The 25,596-nt window shown below is 36.6% G+C and overlaps 1 protein-coding gene across 1 annotated transcript; it reads left to right on the top strand.

The window, feature by feature from the left end:
- Positions 1-1,071: 1,071 nt before the first annotated feature.
- Positions 1,072-5,870, top strand: LOC309654013 (uncharacterized protein; the record flags this gene model as incomplete). Its single annotated transcript, XM_082478687.1, has 2 exons — positions 1,072-1,180; positions 5,730-5,870. Coding segments are annotated over 2 exons (250 nt in total), but the record flags the coding sequence as incomplete, so codon positions are not given.
- Between the last annotated feature and the right edge of the window lie 19,726 nt (positions 5,871-25,596).

Consider the following 25,596-nt stretch of genomic DNA (forward strand, 5'->3'; position numbering starts at 1 on the left):
CACAGAACTAGGACAAATAATCCTTAAACAACACTAAAATTCATAGAAAAACTATTTCTAAAACTAGGACCACAAAAGACCCCCAGTTTTCAAAGCACTCTTCATAATAAAGGACAAAGCTCGAGATTCAACCCTACCAGACTTCAGACTATACTACACTGTGGTATTTGCTCCAAAACAGACACATATGTCAGTGGAAGAGAATACAGAGTCCAGAAATAATCCCACACACTTAGGATCAATCAATCTTGACAAAACAGGTAGGAATATACAAAGAGAAAAGACAGTCTCTTCAACAAGTGGTGCTGGGAAAAGTGAACAGCCATGTATATAACAATGAGAGTTGAGCATTCCCTCACACCATATACAAAAACAAACTCAAAATGGGCTAAAGACCTAAATGTAAGACCTGAAAATATAAAACTCTTGGAAGAAAACATAGGCAGAACACATTTTGACATAAATTGTAGCAATATTTTTTTGGATCTCTATCCTAAGGCCAAAGAAATAAAAGCAAAAAGAAACAAATGGGACATAATTACACTTAAAAGGTTTTGCACAGCAAAGGAAGCTGTTGAAAAGACAAAAAGACAACCTATGAAATGTGAGAAAATATTTGCTGATGATGTGACTGTCTAGGTGTTAATGTCCAAATTATACAAACATCTCATACAACTCACAGGCAAGAAAAACAAACAACCCAAGCAAAAAATCAATTATTGGGCACATGATTCTACTGAGACAATTCTTCAGCAGAACACATTAAAATGATGCTTTTTAAATAAAACTGGAGTTTTCAAAATAACTAGCTCATTTTAAAGGAACTGTGACTGATTGTCAACAGTGACTGGTATATAATGGTTGCTTGCATATTTGTTGTCTATGTCAGGGAATGAATGGTATGCTCTGCCAATTACTGGCAGTATATAAAGGTCCATGGGAAGTAGACGACACACACACTTCAGAAACATCCTCTTGCAACCCACCTGAATCCACTTCCCTTGACAACATGTGTGGCAACTACTACGGCAACTCTTGTGGCTATCGCCGTGGGTTTAGTCCCTATTACAGCTGTCGATATGGGACTCGCTATGGCTGTGGCTATGGCTCAGGATACGGCTGTGGATATGGCTCCCCTTATGGCTGTGTTTATGGAACAGGATATGGCTGTGGATATGACTCTGGCTACCGCAGCTACTGGCCATTTTGCTTTAGGAGATGTTATTCTTCTTGCTGCTAAAACATCACCATCCAAACCTCGTGTGTTCCTGTAATGACACATCTAAAGATAATGAGATTCAAGGATCTATAACCCGTGATTTCTATTACCAGGAAACTACATGCCTAACAGAGGCTTTGACCTCCAACTACCCATGTTTAGATTGACATCTTTGTGGCTTGAGGTTCTATGATAGCGCCTGACTCTTTTCTGAAAATTTGCCTTTAACTTCCTTAAACTCTGATTCACTGTTATGACTGTGTTGATGATCCTAACATCCTCCAGTTGGGGAAATCACTTATTCTCAATAAAAATGGTGCATTGTTTCTAACAAACCTTTGTGTACTTGCTTGTGAATTAGTCAGTTTTTTGAAATTTTATGGCCTCTGTTGCAAGTTGGGCTAATATCTTGCCTGAACCTTGATTTCTTCCTTGATATAATACAAGCATTTCTTCTTACATTTGCACCAGAAAAAATGTCTTCTCCTCCTATTTCTTGTTCCTCACATACTCAGGCGCTTGTACACCCAGGCACAAATCTCACAGTATTTCACTGCTGTGCTTTGCAAATCCCACTTTGTCTAGGTTGGAGCTGGAAGGTAAAGAGGAGGGGGAATGACACTTTATTCAGGATGTTAATGCAGAGTCCAAGGTAGAGAAGAGGTGCCCTGAGTGCTTAAAGGAATTGAAGAGATATTTTCCAGAATTAATGAGGAATTAGAATTAGACATAGGTACGGAAAACACGAGAATAAAGAACTAAGCAACTGATAAGTGAGAATCAACATATTCTCTTATGTCACCTGCTTTTGATGGAACTGAAAATGTATTTGTTTTCATATATCGTGGTTGAGGAAATTGATTTCGGTCACTTAATTGACAAATAGTTTTGAGTAGTTTAGAAAGGGCCTCATCTTAGTGTAGACAAAGTAGGGAAATTATAGACAAGTTTCTTGCTCTCACAGTGTTTATATTCTAGTACGTTAAGATCGAGAACCAAAGAGTAGAAAATAATTAAGATAATTTCAAACTGACAGCTGGGAGGGGGGAATAAAACCGATTTATGGGAAAGAGAGTAAGGATCGAAGTATCAGAGGTAGTTCAGGGAGGTATTTTGAAGTTGTGATGAGCTGATGCCAATGGCAAAGGAAGATTAGAAAGGGCGGTAGCATGTGTAAAGAGGGAAAAGAAGTCCATGCAGTTTTGGCAGAATATGATTTATTAGGCATGTATGAGTTAACTTATATATCCAGAAAAGAGTCTTCATGAACTCTTAACACACTTTCAAAGTCATAAGTGTTGTGACTCCTTAGTTAAAGAACATCTGAGACACTCAGCTTTACAGAAGTGAGAAAATGGGGATAATATTTACAAATATCCTAAAATTTATATGTGCCACACAAATGTTTGAGTTTATATTCTTATTGGAGAAATATGGTTTGAGTGTAAGTTATGTGCCAGGCAGTGTTCTCAGAGCTGATTATGCAGTGATGTACAGAATAGATATGGTTTCTCTTGTTTTGCATCAATATCCAGATGTTTGCCTGGAAAGGTATTCGAAGTAATGCAATAAAGATAGAAGAATTTTCACTAACCCATGGGTATTGTGGAAAGAAAGTGTGTGTTGGCAGGGTATTGAAAAGTAAAGTGTCTATCCCAGGGAATTTGTGAAATAAAATTGATAGTTTTGTGTTTAAAAGATGACAGAAAAGGAAAGAAACTGAAGAATAACAAAAATTGGAGTGGAGATATATTTTCCTTACGCTTATTGTTGTGGATTAAACATAGCAGAGTGATCACATTAGAGCAGAGACCAATATCAGAGAAAAATAGGTAGAAAGATTTCTCAACAGAAAGAAAATTTTCTAATCATGAATGTTCTCAGAAAATGAAATCAGCAGCTTCGTGAAAATTCCTGTTGAAGCCACTCTATAGACTACTGGATCATAGCTCATTTTGTGTTGTTGAAATGTGGGATTCCAGTAGAAGGAATCACCTTCAGGACTTTATACTCCCTTCCAACATGGATTTCATAATTGTTACTATAAGAATTTACTTTAATTTTGACCAGAAAGGAAAGCAGAGAAATAACAGCTGATACCACAGACATACAAATCATCATAAGCAATACTATGAACAGTTATATGCCAACAAGATGGACAGCCTAGAAGAAAGAGACAAATTTCTAGAAACATATGGAATGACTAGACTGAATCAAGAAGAAACAGAAAACTTGAACAGATTGATCACTAGAAGTGAAGTCGAATCTCTAATTTGAAAAACTCCCAGCAAACGAAAGTGCAGGACCAGAAAGCTTCACAGGGGAATTCTATCAAACATAAAAAGAAGAACTTATAACAATCCTTCTCAAAATGTTCCAGAACACAGAAGATGAGCAAACACTCCCAAGTTCATTCGACAAGGCCACCATTACCCTGATACCAAAACCAGACAAAGAGATTATAGAAAAAAGAAAATTAGAGTCCAATATCTTCGATGAACAATAGATGCAAAAGTCCTCAACAAAATATTAGCAAACCAAATCCAATAATACAAAAAAGGATCATACGCAATGAACAAGTTGGATTTATTCCAGGGGCACAAGGATGGATTCGCATGTGCAAATCAATCAATGTGATACACCACAGCAACAAAAAGAAAGACAAAAATCACATGATCACATCAATAGATGCAGAAAAAGCATTTGAAAAAATTCAACATCGATTCATGATAAAAATCTTTGCTAAAGTGTGTGTAGAGGGAAAACACATTAACATAAAAAAGGCCATTTATGACAAACCAACAGCCAACACAATACTGAATGGTGAAAAGGTGAAAGCCTTCCTCCTCAATTCAGGAACGAGACAAGGATGATGACTGTCGCCCCTTCTACTTAAATTGGAAGTTCTGGCCGCAGCAGTCATAAGAAAAAGAAATTAAATGTATGCAGAATGGAAAGGAAGAAGTAACACCGTAACTATTTGCATATGATATGGTACTTCATATAGAGAACTCTACAGTCTACACCCAAAAACCATTCGACCCTATAAACAAATCCAGTAGTTTGCATGATACAAGATTAATATACAGAAATCTCTTGTGCTTCTATACACTAATGATGAAATGTTAGGAAGAGAAAGTAAAACAAATCCCATTTAAAACTGCATCAACAATTACCTAGGAAGAAACTTAAACAAGGAGGTGAAATATCTATACTCTGAAAACTATAAAATGTGGTGAAGGAAATTAAAATCGATATAAAGAAAAGGAAATATATCCTGTGTCCTTAGATTTGAAGAACTAACATTTTAAAAATGGCCATACCTCCCAATGAAATCTACAGATTTAATGCAATCCCTATCAACATAGCTGTGACATTTTTCACAGACCTAGAACAAATATTTTTAACATTCACAGAACTAGGACAAATAATCCTTAAACAACACTAAAATTCATAGAAAAACTATTTCTAAAACTAGGACCACAAAAGACCCCCAGTTTTCAAAGCACTCTTCATAATAAAGGACAAAGCTCGAGATTCAACCCTACCAGACTTCAGACTATACTACAGTGTGGTATTTGCTCCAAAACAGACACATATGTCAGTGGAAGAGAATACAGAGTCCAGAAATAATCCCACACACTTAGGATCAATCAATCTTGACAAAACAGGTAGGAATATACAAAGAGAAAAGACAGTCTCTTCAACAAGTGGTGCTGGGAAAAGTGAACAGCCATGTATATAACAATGAGAGTTGAGCATTCCCTCACACCATATACAAAAACAAACTCAAAATGGGCTAAAGACCTAAATGTAAGACCTGAAAATATAAAACTCTTGGAAGAAAACATAGGCAGAACACACTTTGACATAAATTGTAGCAATATTTTTTTGGATCTCTATCCTAAGGCCAAAGAAATAAAAGCAAAAAGAAACAAATGGGACATAATTACACTTAAAAGGTTTTGCACAGCAAAGGAAGCTGTTGAAAAGACAAAAAGACAACCTATGAAATGTGAGAAAATATTTGCTGATGATGTGACTGACGAGGTGTTAATGTCCAAATTATACAAACATCTCATACAACTCACAGGCAAGAAAAACAAACAACCCAAGCAAAAAATCAATTATTGGGCACATGATTCTACTGAGACAATTCTTCAGCAGAACACATTAAAATGATGCTTTTTAAATAAAACTGGAGTTTTCAAAATAACTAGCTCATTTTAAAGGAACTGTGACTGATTGTCAACAGTGACTGGTATATAATGGTTGCTTGCATATTTGTTGTCTATGTCAGGGAATGAATGGTATGCTCTGCCAATTACTGGCAGTATATAAAGGTCCATGGGAAGTAGACGACACACACACTTCAGAAACATCCTCTTGCAACCCACCTGAATCCACTTCCCTTGACAACATGTGTGGCAACTACTACGGCAACTCTTGTGGCTATCGCCGTGGGTTTAGTCCCTATTACAGCTGTCGATATGGGACTCGCTATGGCTGTGGCTATGGCTCAGGATACGGCTGTGGCTATGGCTCCCCTTATGGCTGTGTTTATGGAACAGGATATGGCTGTGGATATGACTCTGGCTACCGCAGCTACTGGCCATTTTGCTTTAGGAGATGTTATTCTTCTTGCTGCTAAAACATCACCATCTAAACCTCGTGTGTTCCTGTAATGACACATCTAAAGATAATGAGATTCAAGGATCTATAACCCGTGATTTCTATTATCAGGAAACTACATGCCTAACAGAGGCTTTGACCTCCAACTACCCATTTTTAGATTGACATCTTTGTGGCTTGAGGTTCTATGATAGCGCCTGACTCTTTTCCGAAAATTTGCCTTTAACTTCCTTAAACTCTGATTCACTGTTATGACTGTGTTGATGATCCTAACATCCTCCAGTTGGGGAAATCACTTATTCTCAATAAAAATGGTGCATTGTTTCTAACAAACCTTTGTGTACTTGCTTGTGAATTAGTCAGTTTTTTGAAATTTTATGGCCTCTGTTGCAAGTTGGGCTAATATCTTGCCTGAACCTTGATTTCTTCCTTGATATAATACAAGCATTTCTTCTTACATTTGCACCAGAAAAAATGTCTTCTCCTCCTATTTCTTGTTCCTCACATACTCAGGCGCTTGTACACCCAGGCACAAATCTCACAGTATTTCACTGCTGTGCTTTGCAAATCCCACTTTGTCTAGGTTGGAGCTGGAAGGTAAAGAGGAGGGGGAATGACACTTTATTCAGGATGTTAATGCAGAGTCCAAGGTAGAGAAGAGGTGCCCTGAGTGCTTAAAGGAATTGAAGAGATATTTTCCAGAATTAATGAGGAATTAGAATTAGACATAGGTACGGAAAACACGAGAATAAAGAACTAAGCAACTGATAAGTGAGAATCAACATATTCTCTTATGTCACCTGCTTTTGATGGAACTGAAAATGTATTTGTTTTCATATATCGTGGTTGAGGAAATTGATTTCGGTCACTTAATTGACAAATAGTTTTGAGTAGTTTAGAAAGGGCCTCATCTTAGTGTAGACAAAGTAGGGAAATTATAGACAAGTTTCTTGCTCTCACAGTGTTTATATTCTAGTACGTTAAGATCGAGAACCAAAGAGTAGAAAATAATTAAGATAATTTCAAACTGACAGCTGGGAGGGGGGAATAAAACCGATTTATGGGAAAGAGAGTAAGGATCGAAGTATCAGAGGTAGTTCAGGGAGGTATTTTGAAGTTGTGATGAGCTGATGCCAATGGCAAAGGAAGATTAGAAAGGGCGGTAGCATGTGTAAAGAGGGAAAAGAAGTCCATGCAGTTTTGGCAGAATATGATTTATTAGGCATGTATGAGTTAACTTATATATCCAGAAAAGAGTCTTCATGAACTCTTAACACACTTTCAAAGTCATAAGTGTTGTGACTCCTTAGTTAAAGAACATCTGAGACACTCAGCTTTACAGAAGTGAGAAAATGGGGATAATATTTACAAATATCCTAAAATTTATATGTGCCACACAAATGTTTGAGTTTATATTCTTATTGGAGAAATATGGTTTGAGTGTAAGTTATGTGCCAGGCAGTGTTCTCAGAGCTGATTATGCAGTGATGTACAGAATAGATATGGTTTCTCTTGTTTTGCATCAATATCCAGATGTTTGCCTGGAAAGGTATTCGAAGTAATGCAATAAAGATAGAAGAATTTTCACTAACCCATGGGTATTGTGGAAAGAAAGTGTGTGTTGGCAGGGTATTGAAAAGTAAAGTGTCTATCCCAGGGAATTTGTGAAATAAAATTGATAGTTTTGTGTTTAAAAGATGACAGAAAAGGAAAGAAAATGAAGAATAACAAAAATTGGAGTGGAGATATATTTTCCTTACGCTTATTGTTGTGGATTAAACATAGCAGAGTGATCACATTAGAGCAGAGACCAATATCAGAGAAAAATAGGTAGAAAGATTTCTCAACAGAAAGAAAATTTTCTAATCATGAATGTTCTCAGAAAATGAAATCAGCAGCTTCGTGAAAATTCCTGTTGAAGCCACTCTATAGACTACTGGATCATAGCTCATTTTGTGTTGTTGAAATGTGGGATTCCAGTAGAAGGAATCACCTTCAGGACTTTATACTCCCTTCCAACATGGATTTCATAATTGTTACTATAAGAATTTACTTTAATTTTGACCAGAAAGGAAAGCAGAGAAATAACAGCTGATACCACAGACATACAAATCATCATAAGCAATACTATGAACAGTTATATGCCAACAAGATGGACAGCCTAGAAGAAAGAGACAAATTTCTAGAAATATATGGAATGACTAGACTGAATCAAGAAGAAACAGAAAACTTGAACAGATTGATCACTAGAAGTGAAGTCGAATCTCTAATTTGAAAAACTCCCAGCAAACGAAAGTGCAGGACCAGAAAGCTTCACAGGGGAATTCTATCAAACATAAAAAGAAGAACTTATACCAATCCTTCTCAAAATGTTCCAGAACACTGAAGATGAGCAAACACTCCCAAGTTCATTCGACAAGGCCACCATTACCCTGATACCAAAACCAGACAAAGAGATTATAGAAAAAAGAAAATTAGAGTCCAATATCTTCGATGAACAATAGATGCAAAAGTCCTCAACAAAATATTAGCAAACCAAATCCAATAATACAAAAAAGGATCATACGCAATGAACAAGTTGGATTTATTCCAGGGGCACAAGGATGGATTCGCATGTGCAAATCAATCAATGTGATACACCACAGCAACAAAAAGAAAGACAAAAATCACATGATCACATCAATAGATGCAGAAAAAGCATTTGAAAAAATTCAACATCGATTCATGATAAAAATCTTTGCTAAAGTGTGTGTAGAGGGAAAACACATTAACATAAAAAAGGCCATTTATGACAAACCAACAGCCAACACAATACTGAATGGTGAAAAGGTGAAAGCCTTCCTCCTCAATTCAGGAACGAGACAAGGATGATGACTGTCGCCCCTTCTACTTAAATTGGAAGTTCTGGCCGCAGCAGTCATAAGAAAAAGAAATTAAATGTATGCAGAATGGAAAGGAAGAAGTAACACCGTAACTATTTGCATATGATATGGTACTTCATATAGAGAACTCTACAGTCTACACCCAAAAACCATTCGACCCTATAAACAAATCCAGTAGTTTGCATGATACAAGATTAATATACAGAAATCTCTTGTGCTTCTATACACTAATGATGAAATGTTAGGAAGAGAAAGTAAAACAAATCCCATTTAAAACTGCATCAACAATTACCTAGGAAGAAACTTAAACAAGGAGGTGAAATATCTATACTCTGAAAACTATAAAATGTGGTGAAGGAAATTAAAATCGATATAAAGAAAAGGAAATATATCCTGTGTCCTTAGATTTGAAGAACTAACATTTTAAAAATGGCCATACCTCCCAATGAAATCTACAGATTTAATGTAATCCCTATCAACATAGCTGTGACATTTTTCACAGACCTAGAACAAATATTTTTAACATTCACAGAACTAGGACAAATAATCCTTAAACAACACTAAAATTCATAGAAAAACTATTTCTAAAACTAGGACCACAAAAGACCCCCAGTTTTCAAAGCACTCTTCATAATAAAGGACAAAGCTCGAGATTCAACCCTACCAGACTTCAGACTATACTACAGTGTGGTATTTGCTCCAAAACAGACACATATGTCAGTGGAAGAGAATACAGAGTCCAGAAATAATCCCACACACTTAGGATCAATCAATCTTGACAAAACAGGTAGGAATATACAAAGAGAAAAGACAGTCTCTTCAACAAGTGGTGCTGGGAAAAGTGAACAGCCATGTATATAACAATGAGAGTTGAGCATTCCCTCACACCATATACAAAAACAAACTCAAAATGGGCTAAAGACCTAAATGTAAGACCTGAAAATATAAAACTCTTGGAAGAAAACATAGGCAGAACACACTTTGACATAAATTGTAGCAATATTTTTTTGGATCTCTATCCTAAGGCCAAAGAAATAAAAGCAAAAAGAAACAAATGGGACATAATTACACTTAAAAGGTTTTGCACAGCAAAGGAAGCTGTTGAAAAGACAAAAAGACAACCTATGAAATGTGAGAAAATATTTGCTGATGATGTGACTGACGAGGTGTTAATGTCCAAATTATACAAACATCTCATACAACTCACAGGCAAGAAAAACAAACAACCCAAGCAAAAAATCAATTATTGGGCACATGATTCTACTGAGACAATTCTTCAGCAGAACACATTAAAATGATGCTTTTTAAATAAAACTGGAGTTTTCAAAATAACTAGCTCATTTTAAAGGAACTGTGACTGATTGTCAACAGTGACTGGTATATAATGGTTGCTTGCATATTTGTTGTCTATGTCAGGGAATGAATGGTATGCTCTGCCAATTACTGGCAGTATATAAAGGTCCATGGGAAGTAGACGACACACACACTTCAGAAACATCCTCTTGCAACCCACCTGAATCCACTTCCCTTGACAACATGTGTGGCAACTACTACGGCAACTCTTGTGGCTATCGCCGTGGGTTTAGTCCCTATTACAGCTGTCGATATGGGACTCGCTATGGCTGTGGCTATGGCTCAGGATACGGCTGTGGCTATGGCTCCCCTTATGGCTGTGTTTATGGAACAGGATATGGCTGTGGATATGACTCTGGCTACCGCAGCTACTGGCCATTTTGCTTTAGGAGATGTTATTCTTCTTGCTGCTAAAACATCACCATCCAAACCTCGTGTGTTCCTGTAATGACACATCTAAAGATAATGAGATTCAAGGATCTATAACCCGTGATTTCTATTACCAGGAAACTACATGCCTAACAGAGGCTTTGACCTCCAACTACCCATTTTTAGATTGACATCTTTGTGGCTTGAGGTTCTATGATAGCGCCTGACTCTTTTCCGAAAATTTGCCTTTAACTTCCTTAAACTCTGATTCACTGTTATGACTGTGTTGATGATCCTAACATCCTCCAGTTGGGGAAATCACTTATTCTCAATAAAAATGGTGCATTGTTTCTAACAAACCTTTGTGTACTTGCTTGTGAATTAGTCAGTTTTTTGAAATTTTATGGCCTCTGTTGCAAGTTGGGCTAATATCTTGCCTGAACCTTGATTTCTTCCTTGATATAATACAAGCATTTCTTCTTACATTTGCACCAGAAAAAATGTCTTCTCCTCCTATTTCTTGTTCCTCACATACTCAGGCGCTTGTACACCCAGGCACAAATCTCACAGTATTTCACTGCTGTGCTTTGCAAATCCCACTTTGTCTAGGTTGGAGCTGGAAGGTAAAGAGGAGGGGGAATGACACTTTATTCAGGATGTTAATGCAGAGTCCAAGGTAGAGAAGAGGTGCCCTGAGTGCTTAAAGGAATTGAAGAGATATTTTCCAGAATTAATGAGGAATTAGAATTAGACATAGGTACGGAAAACACGAGAATAAAGAACTAAGCAACTGATAAGTGAGAATCAACATATTCTCTTATGTCACCTGCTTTTGATGGAACTGAAAATGTATTTGTTTTCATATATCGTGGTTGAGGAAATTGATTTCGGTCACTTAATTGACAAATAGTTTTGAGTAGTTTAGAAAGGGCCTCATCTTAGTGTAGACAAAGTAGGGAAATTATAGACAAGTTTCTTGCTCTCACAGTGTTTATATTCTAGTACGTTAAGATCGAGAACCAAAGAGTAGAAAATAATTAAGATAATTTCAAACTGACAGCTGGGAGGGGGGAATAAAACCGATTTATGGGAAAGAGAGTAAGGATCGAAGTATCAGATGTAGTTCAGGGAGGTATTTTGAAGTTGTGATGAGCTGATGCCAATGGCAAAGGAAGATTAGAAAGGGCGGTAGCATGTGTAAAGAGGGAAAAGAAGTCCATGAAGTTTTGGCAGAATATGATTTATTAGGCATGTATGAGTTAACTTATATATCCAGAAAAGAGTCTTCATGAACTCTTAACACACTTTCAAAGTCATAAGTGTTGTGACTCCTTAGTTAAAGAACATCTGAGACACTCAGCTTTACAGAAGTGAGAAAATGGGGATAATATTTACAAATATCCTAAAATTTATATGTGCCACACAAATGTTTGAGTTTATATTCTTATTGGAGAAATATGGTTTGAGTGTAAGTTATGTGCCAGGCAGTGTTCTCAGAGCTGATTATGCAGTGATGTACAGAATAGATATGGTTTCTCTTGTTTTGCATCAATATCCAGATGTTTGCCTGGAAAGGTATTCGAAGTAATGCAATAAAGATAGAAGAATTTTCACTAACCCATGGGTATTGTGGAAAGAAAGTGTGTGTTGGCAGGGTATTGAAAAGTAAAGTGTCTATCCCAGGGAATTTGTGAAATAAAATTGATAGTTTTGTGTTTAAAAGATGACAGAAAAGGAAAGAAACTGAAGAATAACAAAAATTGGAGTGGAGATATATTTTCCTTACGCTTATTGTTGTGGATTAAACATAGCAGAGTGATCACATTAGAGCAGAGACCAATATCAGAGAAAAATAGGTAGAAAGATTTCTCAACAGAAAGAAAATTTTCTAATCATGAATGTTCTCAGAAAATGAAATCAGCAGCTTCGTGAAAATTCCTGTTGAAGCCACTCTATAGACTACTGGATCATAGCTCATTTTGTGTTGTTGAAATGTGGGATTCCAGTAGAAGGAATCACCTTCAGGACTTTATACTCCCTTCCAACATGGATTTCATAATTGTTACTATAAGAATTTACTTTAATTTTGACCAGAAAGGAAAGTAGAGAAATAACAGCTGATACCACAGACATACAAATCATCATAAGCAATACTATGAACAGTTATATGCCAACAAGTTGGACAGCCTAGAAGAAAGAGACAAATTTCTAGAAACATATGGAATGACTAGACTGAATCAAGAAGAAACAGAAAACTTGAACAGATTGACCAATAGAAGTGAAGTCGAATCTCTAATTTTAAAACTCCCAGCAAACGAAAGTGCAGGACCAGAGAGCTTCACAGGGGAATTCTATCAAACGTAAAAAGAAGAACTTATACCAATCCTTCTCAAAATGTTCCAGAACACTGAAGATGAGCAAACACTCCCAAGTTCATTCGACAAGGCCACCATTACCCTGATACCAAAACCAGACAAAGAGATTATAGAAAAAAGAAAATTAGAGTCCAATATCTTCGATGAACAATAGATGCAAAAGTCCTCAACAAAATATTAGCAAACCAAATCCAATAATACAAAAAAGGATCATACGCAATGAACAAGTTGGATTTATTCCAGGGGCACAAGGATGGATTAGCATGTGCAAATCAATCAATGTGATACACCACAGCAACAAAAAGAAAGACAAAAATCACATGATCACATCAATAGATGCAGAAAAAGCATTTGAAAAAATTCAACATCGATTCATGATAAAAATCTTTGCTAAAGTGTGTGTAGAGGGAAAACACATTAACATAAAAAAGGCCATTTATGACAAACCAACAGCCAACACAATACTGAATGGTGAAAAGGTGAAAGCCTTCCTCCTCAATTCAGGAACGAGACAAGGATGATGACTGTCGCCCCTTCTACTTAAATTGGAAGTTCTGGCCGCAGCAGTCATAAGAAAAAGAAATTAAATGTATGCAGAATGGAAAGGAAGAAGTAACACCGTAACTATTTGCATATGATATGGTACTTCATATAGAGAACTCTACAGTCTACACCCAAAAACCATTCGACCCTATAAACAAATCCAGTAGTTTGCATGATACAAGATTAATATACAGAAATCTCTTGTGCTTCTATACACTAATGATGAAATGTTAGGAAGAGAAAGTAAAACAAATCCCATTTAAAACTGCATCAACAATTACCTAGGAAGAAACTTAAACAAGGAGGTGAAATATCTATACTCTGAAAACTATAAAATGTGGTGAAGGAAATTAAAATCGATATAAAGAAAAGGAAATATATCCTGTGTCCTTAGATTTGAAGAACTAACATTTTAAAAATGGCCATACCTCCCAATGAAATCTACAGATTTAATGCAATCCCTATCAACATAGCTGTGACATTTTTCACAGACCTAGAACAAATATTTTTAACATTCACAGAACTAGGACAAATAATCCTTAAACAACACTAAAATTCATAGAAAAACTATTTCTAAAACTAGGACCACAAAAGACCCCCAGTTTTCAAAGCACTCTTCATAATAAAGGACAAAGCTCGAGATTCAACCCTACCAGACTTCAGACTATACTACAGTGTGGTATTTGCTCCAAAACAGACACATATGTCAGTGGAAGAGAATACAGAGTCCAGAAATAATCCCACACACTTAGGATCAATCAATCTTGACAAAACAGGTAGGAATATACAAAGAGAAAAGACAGTCTCTTCAACAAGTGGTGCTGGGAAAAGTGAACAGCCATGTATATAACAATGAGAGTTGAGCATTCCCTCACACCATATACAAAAACAAACTCAAAATGGGCTAAAGACCTAAATGTAAGACCTGAAAATATAAAACTCTTGGAAGAAAACATAGGCAGAACACACTTTGACATAAATTGTAGCAATATTTTTTTGGATCTCTATCCTAAGGCCAAAGAAATAAAAGCAAAAAGAAACAAATGGGACATAATTACACTTAAAAGGTTTTGCACAGCAAAGGAAGCTGTTGAAAAGACAAAAAGACAACCTATGAAATGTGAGAAAATATTTGCTGATGATGTGACTGACGAGGTGTTAATGTCCAAATTATACAAACATCTCATACAACTCACAGGCAAGAAAAACAAACAACCCAAGCAAAAAATCAATTATTGGGCACATGATTCTACTGAGACAATTCTTCAGCAGAACACATTAAAATGATGCTTTTTAAATAAAACTGGAGTTTTCAAAATAACTAGCTCATTTTAAAGGAACTGTGACTGATTGTCAACAGTGACTGGTATATAATGGTTGCTTGCATATTTGTTGTCTATGTCAGGGAATGAATGGTATGCTCTGCCAATTACTGGCAGTATATAAAGGTCCATGGGAAGTAGACGACACACACACTTCAGAAACATCCTCTTGCAACCCACCTGAATCCACTTCCCTTGACAACATGTGTGGCAACTACTACGGCAACTCTTGTGGCTATCGCCGTGGGTTTAGTCCCTATTACAGCTGTCGATATGGGACTCGCTATGGCTGTGGCTATGGCTCAGGATACGGCTGTGGCTATGGCTCCCCTTATGGCTGTGTTTATGGAACAGGATATGGCTGTGGATATGACTCTGGCTACCGCAGCTACTGGCCATTTTGCTTTAGGAGATGTTATTCTTCTTGCTGCTAAAACATCACCATCCAAACCTCGTGTGTTCCTGTAATGACACATCTAAAGATAATGAGATTCAAGGATCTATAACCCGTGATTTCTATTACCAGGAAACTACATGCCTAACAGAGGCTTTGACCTCCAACTACCCATTTTTAGATTGACATCTTTGTGGCTTGAGGTTCTATGATAGCGCCTGACTCTTTTCCGAAAATTTGCCTTTAACTTCCTTAAACTCTGATTCACTGTTATGACTGTGTTGATGATCCTAACATCCTCCAGTTGGGGAAATCACTTATTCTCAATAAAAATGGTGCATTGTTTCTAACAAACCTTTGTGTACTTGCTTGTGAATTAGTCAGTTTTTTGAAATTTTATGGCCTCTGTTGCAAGTTGGGCTAATATCTTGCCTGAACCTTGATTTCTTCCTTGATATAATACAAGCATTTCTTCTTACATTTGCACCAGAAAAAATGTCTTCTCCTCCTATTTCTTGTTCCTCACATACTCAGGCGCTTGTACACCCAGGCACAAATCTCACAGTATTTCACTGCTGTGCTTTGCAAATCCCACTTTGTCTAGGTTGGAGCTGGAAGGTAAAGAGGAGGGGGAATGACACTTTATTCAGGATGTTAATGCAGAGTCCAAGGTAGAGAAGAGGTGCCCTGAGTGCTTAAAGGAATTGAAGAGATATTTTCCAGAATTAATGAGGAATTAGAATTAGACATAGGTACGGAAAACACGAGAATAAAGAACTAAGCAACTGATAAGTGAGAATCAACATATTCTCTTATGTCACCTGCTTTTGATGGAACTGAAAATGTATTTGTTTTCATATATCGTGGTTGAGGAAATTGATTTCGGTCACTTAATTGACAAATAGTTTTGAGTAGTTTAGAAAGGGCCTCATCTTAGTGTAGACAAAGTAGGGAAATTATAGACAAGTTTCTTGCTCTCACAGTGTTTATATTCTAGTACGTTAAGATCGAGAACCAAAGAGTAGAAAATAATTAAGATAATTTCAAACTGACAGCTGGGAGGGGGGAATAAAACCGATTTATGGGAAAGAGAGTAAGGATCGAAGTATCAGAGGTAGTTCAGGGAGGTATTTTGAAGTTGTGATGAGCTGATGCCAATGGCAAAGGAAGATTAGAAAGGGCGGTAGCATGTGTAAAGAGGGAAAAGAAGTCCATGAAGTTTTGGCAGAATATGATTTATTAGGCATGTATGAGTTAACTTATATATCCAGAAAAGAGTCTTCATGAACTCTTAACACACTTTCAAAGTCATAAGTGTTGTGACTCCTTAGTTAAAGAACATCTGAGACACTCAGCTTTACAGAAGTGAGAAAATGGGGATAATATTTACAAATATCCTAAAATTTATATGTGCCACACAAATGTTTGAGTTTATATTCTTATTGGAGAAATATGGTTTGAGTGTAAGTTATGTGCCAGGCAGTGTTCTCAGAGCTGATTATGCAGTGATGTACAGAATAGATATGGTTTCTCTTGTTTTGCATCAATATCCAGATGTTTGCCTGGAAAGGTATTCGAAGTAATGCAATAAAGATAGAAGAATTTTCACTAACCCATGGGTATTGTGGAAAGAAAGTGTGTGTTGGCAGGGTATTGAAAAGTAAAGTGTCTATCCCAGGGAATTTGTGAAATAAAATTGATAGTTTTGTGTTTAAAAGATGACAGAAAAGGAAAGAAACTGAAGAATAACAAAAATTGGAGTGGAGATATATTTTCCTTACGCTTATTGTTGTGGATTAAACATAGCAGAGTGATCACATTAGAGCAGAGACCAATATCAGAGAAAAATAGGTAGAAAGATTTCTCAACAGAAAGAAAATTTTCTAATCATGAATGTTCTCAGAAAATGAAATCAGCAGCTTCGTGAAAATTCCTGTTGAAGCCACTCTATAGACTACTGGATCATAGCTCATTTTGTGTTGTTGAAATGTGGGATTCCAGTAGAAGGAATCACCTTCAGGACTTTATACTCCCTTCCAACATGGATTTCATAATTGTTACTATAAGAATTTACTTTAATTTTGACCAGAAAGGAAAGTAGAGAAATAACAGCTGATACCACAGACATACAAATCATCATAAGCAATACTATGAACAGTTATATGCCAACAAGTTGGACAGCCTAGAAGAAAGAGACAAATTTCTAGAAACATATGGAATGACTAGACTGAATCAAGAAGAAACAGAAAACTTGAACAGATTGATCAATAGAAGTGAAGTCGAATCTCTAATTTTAAAACTCCCAGCAAACGAAAGTGCAGGACCAGAGAGCTTCACAGGGGAATTCTATCAAACGTAAAAAGAAGAACTTATACCAATCCTTCTCAAAATGTTCCAGAACACTGAAGATGAGCAAACACTCCCAAGTTCATTCGACAAGGCCACCATTACCCTGATACCAAAACCAGACAAAGAGATTATAGAAAAAAGAAAATTAGAGTCCAATATCTTCGATGAACAATAGATGCAAAAGTCCTCAACAAAATATTAGCAAACCAAATCCAATAATACAAAAAAGGATCATACGCAATGAACAAGTTGGATTTATTCCAGGGGCACAAGGATGGATTAGCATGTGCAAATCAATCAATGTGATACACCACAGCAACAAAAAGAAAGACAAAAATCACATGATCACATCAATAGATGCAGAAAAAGCATTTGAAAAAATTCAACATCGATTCATGATAAAAATCTTTGCTAAAGTGTGTGTAGAGGGAAAACACATTAACATAAAAAAGGCCATTTATGACAAACCAACAGCCAACACAATACTGAATGGTGAAAAGGTGAAAGCCTTCCTCCTCAATTCAGGAACGAGACAAGGATGATGACTGTCGCCCCTTCTACTTAAATTGGAAGTTCTGGCCGCAGCAGTCATAAGAAAAAGAAATTAAATGTATGCAGAATGGAAAGGAAGAAGTAACACCGTAACTATTTGCATATGATATGGTACTTCATATAGAGAACTCTACAGTCTACACCCAAAAACCATTCGACCCTATAAACAAATCCAGTAGTTTGCATGATACAAGATTAATATACAGAAATCTCTTGTGCTTCTATACACTAATGATGAAATGTTAGGAAGAGAAAGTAAAACAAATCCCATTTAAAACTGCATCAACAATTACCTAGGAAGAAACTTAAACAAGGAGGTGAAATATCTATACTCTGAAAACTATAAAATGTGGTGAAGGAAATTAAAATCGATATAAAGAAAAGGAAATATATCCTGTGTCCTTAGATTTGAAGAACTAACATTTTAAAAATGGCCATACCTCCCAATGAAATCTACAGATTTAATGCAATCCCTATCAACATAGCTGTGACATTTTTCACAGACCTAGAACAAATATTTTTAACATTCACAGAACTAGGACAAATAATCCTTAAACAACACTAAAATTCATAGAAAAACTATTTCTAAAACTAGGACCACAAAAGACCCCCAGTTTTCAAAGCACTCTTCATAATAAAGGACAAAGCTCGAGATTCAACCCTACCAGACTTCAGACTATACTACAGTGTGGTATTTGCTCCAAAACAGACACATATGTCAGTGGAAGAGAATACAGAGTCCAGAAATAATCCCACACACTTAGGATCAATCAATCTTGACAAAACAGGTAGGAATATACAAAGAGAAAAGACAGTCTCTTCAACAAGTGGTGCTGGGAAAAGTGAACAGCCATGTATATAACAATGAGAGTTGAGCATTCCCTCACACCATATACAAAAACAAACTCAAAATGGGCTAAAGACCTAAATGTAAGACCTGAAAATATAAAACTCTTGGAAGAAAACATAGGCAGAACACACTTTGACATAAATTGTAGCAATATTTTTTTGGATCTCTATCCTAAGGCCAAAGAAATAAAAGCAAAAAGAAACAAATGGGACATAATTACACTTAAAAGGTTTTGCACAGCAAAGGAAGCTGTTGAAAAGACAAAAAGACAACCTATGAAATGTGAGAAAATATTTGCTGATGATGTGACTGACGAGGTGTTAATGTCCAAATTATACAAACATCTCATACAACTCACAGGCAAGAAAAACAAACAACCCAAGCAAAAAATCAATTATTGGGCACATGATTCTACTGAGACAATTCTTCAGCAGAACACATTAAAATGATGCTTTTTAAATAAAACTGGAGTTTTCAAAATAACTAGCTCATTTTAAAGGAACTGTGACTGATTGTCAACAGTGACTGGTATATAATGGTTGCTTGCATATTTGTTGTCTATGTCAGGGAATGAATGGTATGCTCTGCCAATTACTGGCAGTATATAAAGGTCCATGGGAAGTAGACGACACACACACTTCAGAAACATCCTCTTGCAACCCACCTGAATCCACTTCCCTTGACAACATGTGTGGCAACTACTACGGCAACTCTTGTGGCTATCGCCGTGGGTTTAGTCCCTATTACAGCTGTCGATATGGGACTCGCTATGGCTGTGGCTATGGCTCAGGATACGGCTGTGGCTATGGCTCCCCTTATGGCTGTGTTTATGGAACAGGATATGGCTGTGGATATGACTCTGGCTACCGCAGCTACTGGCCATTTTGCTTTAGGAGATGTTATTCTTCTTGCTGCTAAAACATCACCATCCAAACCTCGTGTGTTCCTGTAATGACACATCTAAAGATAATGAGATTCAAGGATCTATAACCCGTGATTTCTATTACCAGGAAACTACATGCCTAACAGAGGCTTTGACCTCCAACTACCCATTTTTAGATTGACATCTTTGTGGCTTGAGGTTCTATGATAGCGCCTGACTCTTTTCCGAAAATTTGCCTTTAACTTCCTTAAACTCTGATTCACTGTTATGACTGTGTTGATGATCCTAACATCCTCCAGTTGGGGAAATCACTTATTCTCAATAAAAATGGTGCATTGTTTCTAACAAACCTTTGTGTACTTGCTTGTGAATTAGTCAGTTTTTTGAAATTTTATGGCCTCTGTTGCAAGTTGGGCTAATATCTTGCCTGAACCTTGATTTCTTCCTTGATATAATACAAGCATTTCTTCTTACATTTGCACCAGAAAAAATGTCTTCTCCTCCTATTTCTTGTTCCTCACATACTCAGGCGCTTGTACACCCAGGCACAAATCTCACAGTATTTCACTGCTGTGCTTTGCAAATCCCACTTTGTCTAGGTTGGAGCTGGAAGGTAAAGAGGAGGGGGAATGACACTTTATTCAGGATGTTAATGCAGAGTCCAAGGTAGAGAAGAGGTGCCCTGAGTGCTTAAAGGAATTGAAGAGATATTTTCCAGAATTAATGAGGAATTAGAATTAGACATAGGTACGGAAAACACGAGAATAAAGAACTAAGCAACTGATAAGTGAGAATCAACATATTCTCTTATGTCACCTGCTTTTGATGGAACTGAAAATGTATTTGTTTTCATATATCGTGGTTGAGGAAATTGATTTCGGTCACTTAATTGACAAATAGTTTTGAGTAGTTTAGAAAGGGCCTCATCTTAGTGTAGACAAAGTAGGGAAATTATAGACAAGTTTCTTGCTCTCACAGTGTTTATATTCTAGTACGTTAAGATCGAGAACCAAAGAGTAGAAAATAATTAAGATAATTTCAAACTGACAGCTGGGAGGGGGGAATAAAACCGATTTATGGGAAAGAGAGTAAGGATCGAAGTATCAGAGGTAGTTCAGGGAGGTATTTTGAAGTTGTGATGAGCTGATGCCAATGGCAAAGGAAGATTAGAAAGGGCGGTAGCATGTGTAAAGAGGGAAAAGAAGTCCATGAAGTTTTGGCAGAATATGATTTATTAGGCATGTATGAGTTAACTTATATATCCAGAAAAGAGTCTTCATGAACTCTTAACACACTTTCAAAGTCATAAGTGTTGTGACTCCTTAGTTAAAGAACATCTGAGACACTCAGCTTTACAGAAGTGAGAAAATGGGGATAATATTTACAAATATCCTAAAATTTATATGTGCCACACAAATGTTTGAGTTTATATTCTTATTGGAGAAATATGGTTTGAGTGTAAGTTATGTGCCAGGCAGTGTTCTCAGAGCTGATTATGCAGTGATGTACAGAATAGATATGGTTTCTCTTGTTTTGCATCAATATCCAGATGTTTGCCTGGAAAGGTATTCGAAGTAATGCAATAAAGATAGAAGAATTTTCACTAACCCATGGGTATTGTGGAAAGAAAGTGTGTGTTGGCAGGGTATTGAAAAGTAAAGTGTCTATCCCAGGGAATTTGTGAAATAAAATTGATAGTTTTGTGTTTAAAAGATGACAGAAAAGGAAAGAAACTGAAGAATAACAAAAATTGGAGTGGAGATATATTTTCCTTACGCTTATTGTTGTGGATTAAACATAGCAGAGTGATCACATTAGAGCAGAGACCAATATCAGAGAAAAATAGGTAGAAAGATTTCTCAACAGAAAGAAAATTTTCTAATCATGAATGTTCTCAGAAAATGAAATCAGCAGCTTCGTGAAAATTCCTGTTGAAGCCACTCTATAGACTACTGGATCATAGCTCATTTTGTGTTGTTGAAATGTGGGATTCCAGTAGAAGGAATCACCTTCAGGACTTTATACTCCCTTCCAACATGGATTTCATAATTGTTACTATAAGAATTTACTTTAATTTTGACCAGAAAGGAAAGTAGAGAAATAACAGCTGATACCACAGACATACAAATCATCATAAGCAATACTATGAACAGTTATATGCCAACAAGTTGGACAGCCTAGAAGAAAGAGACAAATTTCTAGAAACATATGGAATGACTAGACTGAATCAAGAAGAAACAGAAAACTTGAACAGATTGATCAATAGAAGTGAAGTCGAATCTCTAATTTTAAAACTCCCAGCAAACGAAAGTGCAGGACCAGAGAGCTTCACAGGGGAATTCTATCAAACGTAAAAAGAAGAACTTATACCAATCCTTCTCAAAATGTTCCAGAACACTGAAGATGAGCAAACACTCCCAAGTTCATTCGACAAGGCCACCATTACCCTGATACCAAAACCAGACAAAGAGATTATAGAAAAAAGAAAATTAGAGTCCAATATCTTCGATGAACAATAGATGCAAAAGTCCTCAACAAAATATTAGCAAACCAAATCCAATAATACAAAAAAGGATCATACGCAATGAACAAGTTGGATTTATTCCAGGGGCACAAGGATGGATTAGCATGTGCAAATCAATCAATGTGATACACCACAGCAACAAAAAGAAAGACAAAAATCACATGATCACATCAATAGATGCAGAAAAAGCATTTGAAAAAATTCAACATCGATTCATGATAAAAATCTTTGCTAAAGTGTGTGTAGAGGGAAAACACATTAACATAAAAAAGGCCATTTATGACAAACCAACAGCCAACACAATACTGAATGGTGAAAAGGTGAAAGCCTTCCTCCTCAATTCAGGAACGAGACAAGGATGATGACTGTCGCCCCTTCTACTTAAATTGGAAGTTCTGGCCGCAGCAGTCATAAGAAAAAGAAATTAAATGTATGCAGAATGGAAAGGAAGAAGTAACACCGTAACTATTTGCATATGATATGGTACTTCATATAGAGAACTCTACAGTCTACACCCAAAAACCATTCGACCCTATAAACAAATCCAGTAGTTTGCATGATACAAGATTAATATACAGAAATCTCTTGTGCTTCTATACACGAATGATGAAATGTTAGGAAGAGAAAGTAAAACAAATCCCATTTAAAACTGCATCAACAATTACCTAGGAAGAAACTTAAACAAGGAGGTGAAATATCTATACTCTGAAAACTATAAAATGTGGTGAAGGAAATTAAAATCGATATAAAGAAAAGGAAATATATCCTGTGTCCTTAGATTTGAAGAACTAACATTTTAAAAATGGCCATACCTCCCAATGAAATCTACAGATTTAATGCAATCCCTATCAACATAGCTGTGACATTTTTCACAGACCTAGAACAAATATTTTTAACATTCACAGAACTAGGACAAATAATCCTTAAACAACACTAAAATTCATAGAAAAACTATTTCTAAAACTAGGACCACAAAAGACCCCCAGTTTTCAAAGCACTCTTCATAATAAAGGACAAAGCTCGAGATTCAACCCTACCAGACTTCAGACTATACTACAGTGTGGTATTTGCTCCAAAACAGACACATATGTCAGTGGAAGAGAATACAGAGTCCAGAAATAATCCCACACACTTAGGATCAATCAATCTTGACAAAACAGGTAGGAATATACAAAGAGAAAAGACAGTCTCTTCAACAAGTGGTGCTGGGAAAAGTGAACAGCCATGTATATAACAATGAGAGTTGAGCATTCCCTCACACCATATACAAAAACAAACTCAAAATGGGCTAAAGACCTAAATGTAAGACCTGAAAATATAAAACTCTTGGAAGAAAACATAGGCAGAACACACTTTGACATAAATTGTAGCAATATTTTTTTGGATCTCTATCCTAAGGCCAAAGAAATAAAAGCAAAAAGAAACAAATGGGACATAATTACACTTAAAAGGTTTTGCACAGCAAAGGAAGCTGTTGAAAAGACAAAAAGACAACCTATGAAATGTGAGAAAATATTTGCTGATGATGTGACTGACGAGGTGTTAATGTCCAAATTATACAAACATCTCATACAACTCACAGGCAAGAAAAACAAACAACCCAAGCAAAAAATCAATTATTGGGCACATGATTCTACTGAGACAATTCTTCAGCAGAACACATTAAAATGATGCTTTTTAAATAAAACTGGAGTTTTCAAAATAACTAGCTCATTTTAAAGGAACTGTGACTGATTGTCAACAGTGACTGGTATATAATGGTTGCTTGCATATTTGTTGTCTATGTCAGGGAATGAATGGTATGCTCTGCCAATTACTGGCAGTATATAAAGGTCCATGGGAAGTAGACGACACACACACTTCAGAAACATCCTCTTGCAACCCACCTGAATCCACTTCCCTTGACAACATGTGTGGCAACTACTACGGCAACTCTTGTGGCTATCGCCGTGGGTTTAGTCCCTATTACAGCTGTCGATATGGGACTCGCTATGGCTGTGGCTATGGCTCAGGATACGGCTGTGGCTATGGCTCCCCTTATGGCTGTGTTTATGGAACAGGATATGGCTGTGGATATGACTCTGGCTACCGCAGCTACTGGCCATTTTGCTTTAGGAGATGTTATTCTTCTTGCTGCTAAAACATCACCATCCAAACCTCGTGTGTTCCTGTAATGACACATCTAAAGATAATGAGATTCAAGGATCTATAACCCGTGATTTCTATTACCAGGAAACTACATGCCTAACAGAGGCTTTGACCTCCAACTACCCATTTTTAGATTGACATCTTTGTGGCTTGAGGTTCTATGATAGCGCCTGACTCTTTTCCGAAAATTTGCCTTTAACTTCCTTAAACTCTGATTCACTGTTATGACTGTGTTGATGATCCTAACATCCTCCAGTTGGGGAAATCACTTATTCTCAATAAAAATGGTGCATTGTTTCTAACAAACCTTTGTGTACTTGCTTGTGAATTAGTCAGTTTTTTGAAATTTTATGGCCTCTGTTGCAAGTTGGGCTAATATCTTGCCTGAACCTTGATTTCTTCCTTGATATAATACAAGCATTTCTTCTTACATTTGCACCAGAAAAAATGTCTTCTCCTCCTATTTCTTGTTCCTCACATACTCAGGCGCTTGTACACCCAGGCACAAATCTCACAGTATTTCACTGCTGTGCTTTGCAAATCCCACTTTGTCTAGGTTGGAGCTGGAAGGTAAAGAGGAGGGGGAATGACACTTTATTCAGGATGTTAATGCAGAGTCCAAGGTAGAGAAGAGGTGCCCTGAGTGCTTAAAGGAATTGAAGAGATATTTTCCAGAATTAATGAGGAATTAGAATTAGACATAGGTACGGAAAACACGAGAATAAAGAACTAAGCAACTGATAAGTGAGAATCAACATATTCTCTTATGTCACCTGCTTTTGATGGAACTGAAAATGTATTTGTTTTCATATATCGTGGTTGAGGAAATTGATTTCGGTCACTTAATTGACAAATAGTTTTGAGTAGTTTAGAAAGGGCCTCATCTTAGTGTAGACAAAGTAGGGAAATTATAGACAAGTTTCTTGCTCTCACAGTGTTTATATTCTAGTACGTTAAGATCGAGAACCAAAGAGTAGAAAATAATTAAGATAATTTCAAACTGACAGCTGGGAGGGGGGAATAAAACCGATTTATGGGAAAGAGAGTAAGGATCGAAGTATCAGAGGTAGTTCAGGGAGGTATTTTGAAGTTGTGATGAGCTGATGCCAATGGCAAAGGAAGATTAGAAAGGGCGGTAGCATGTGTAAAGAGGGAAAAGAAGTCCATGAAGTTTTGGCAGAATATGATTTATTAGGCATGT

This window comes from Balaenoptera physalus (assembly GCF_965194825.1).
Source record: "Balaenoptera physalus genome assembly, contig: HAP1_SCAFFOLD_1644, whole genome shotgun sequence".
Lineage (NCBI taxonomy): Eukaryota > Metazoa > Chordata > Mammalia > Artiodactyla > Balaenopteridae > Balaenoptera > Balaenoptera physalus.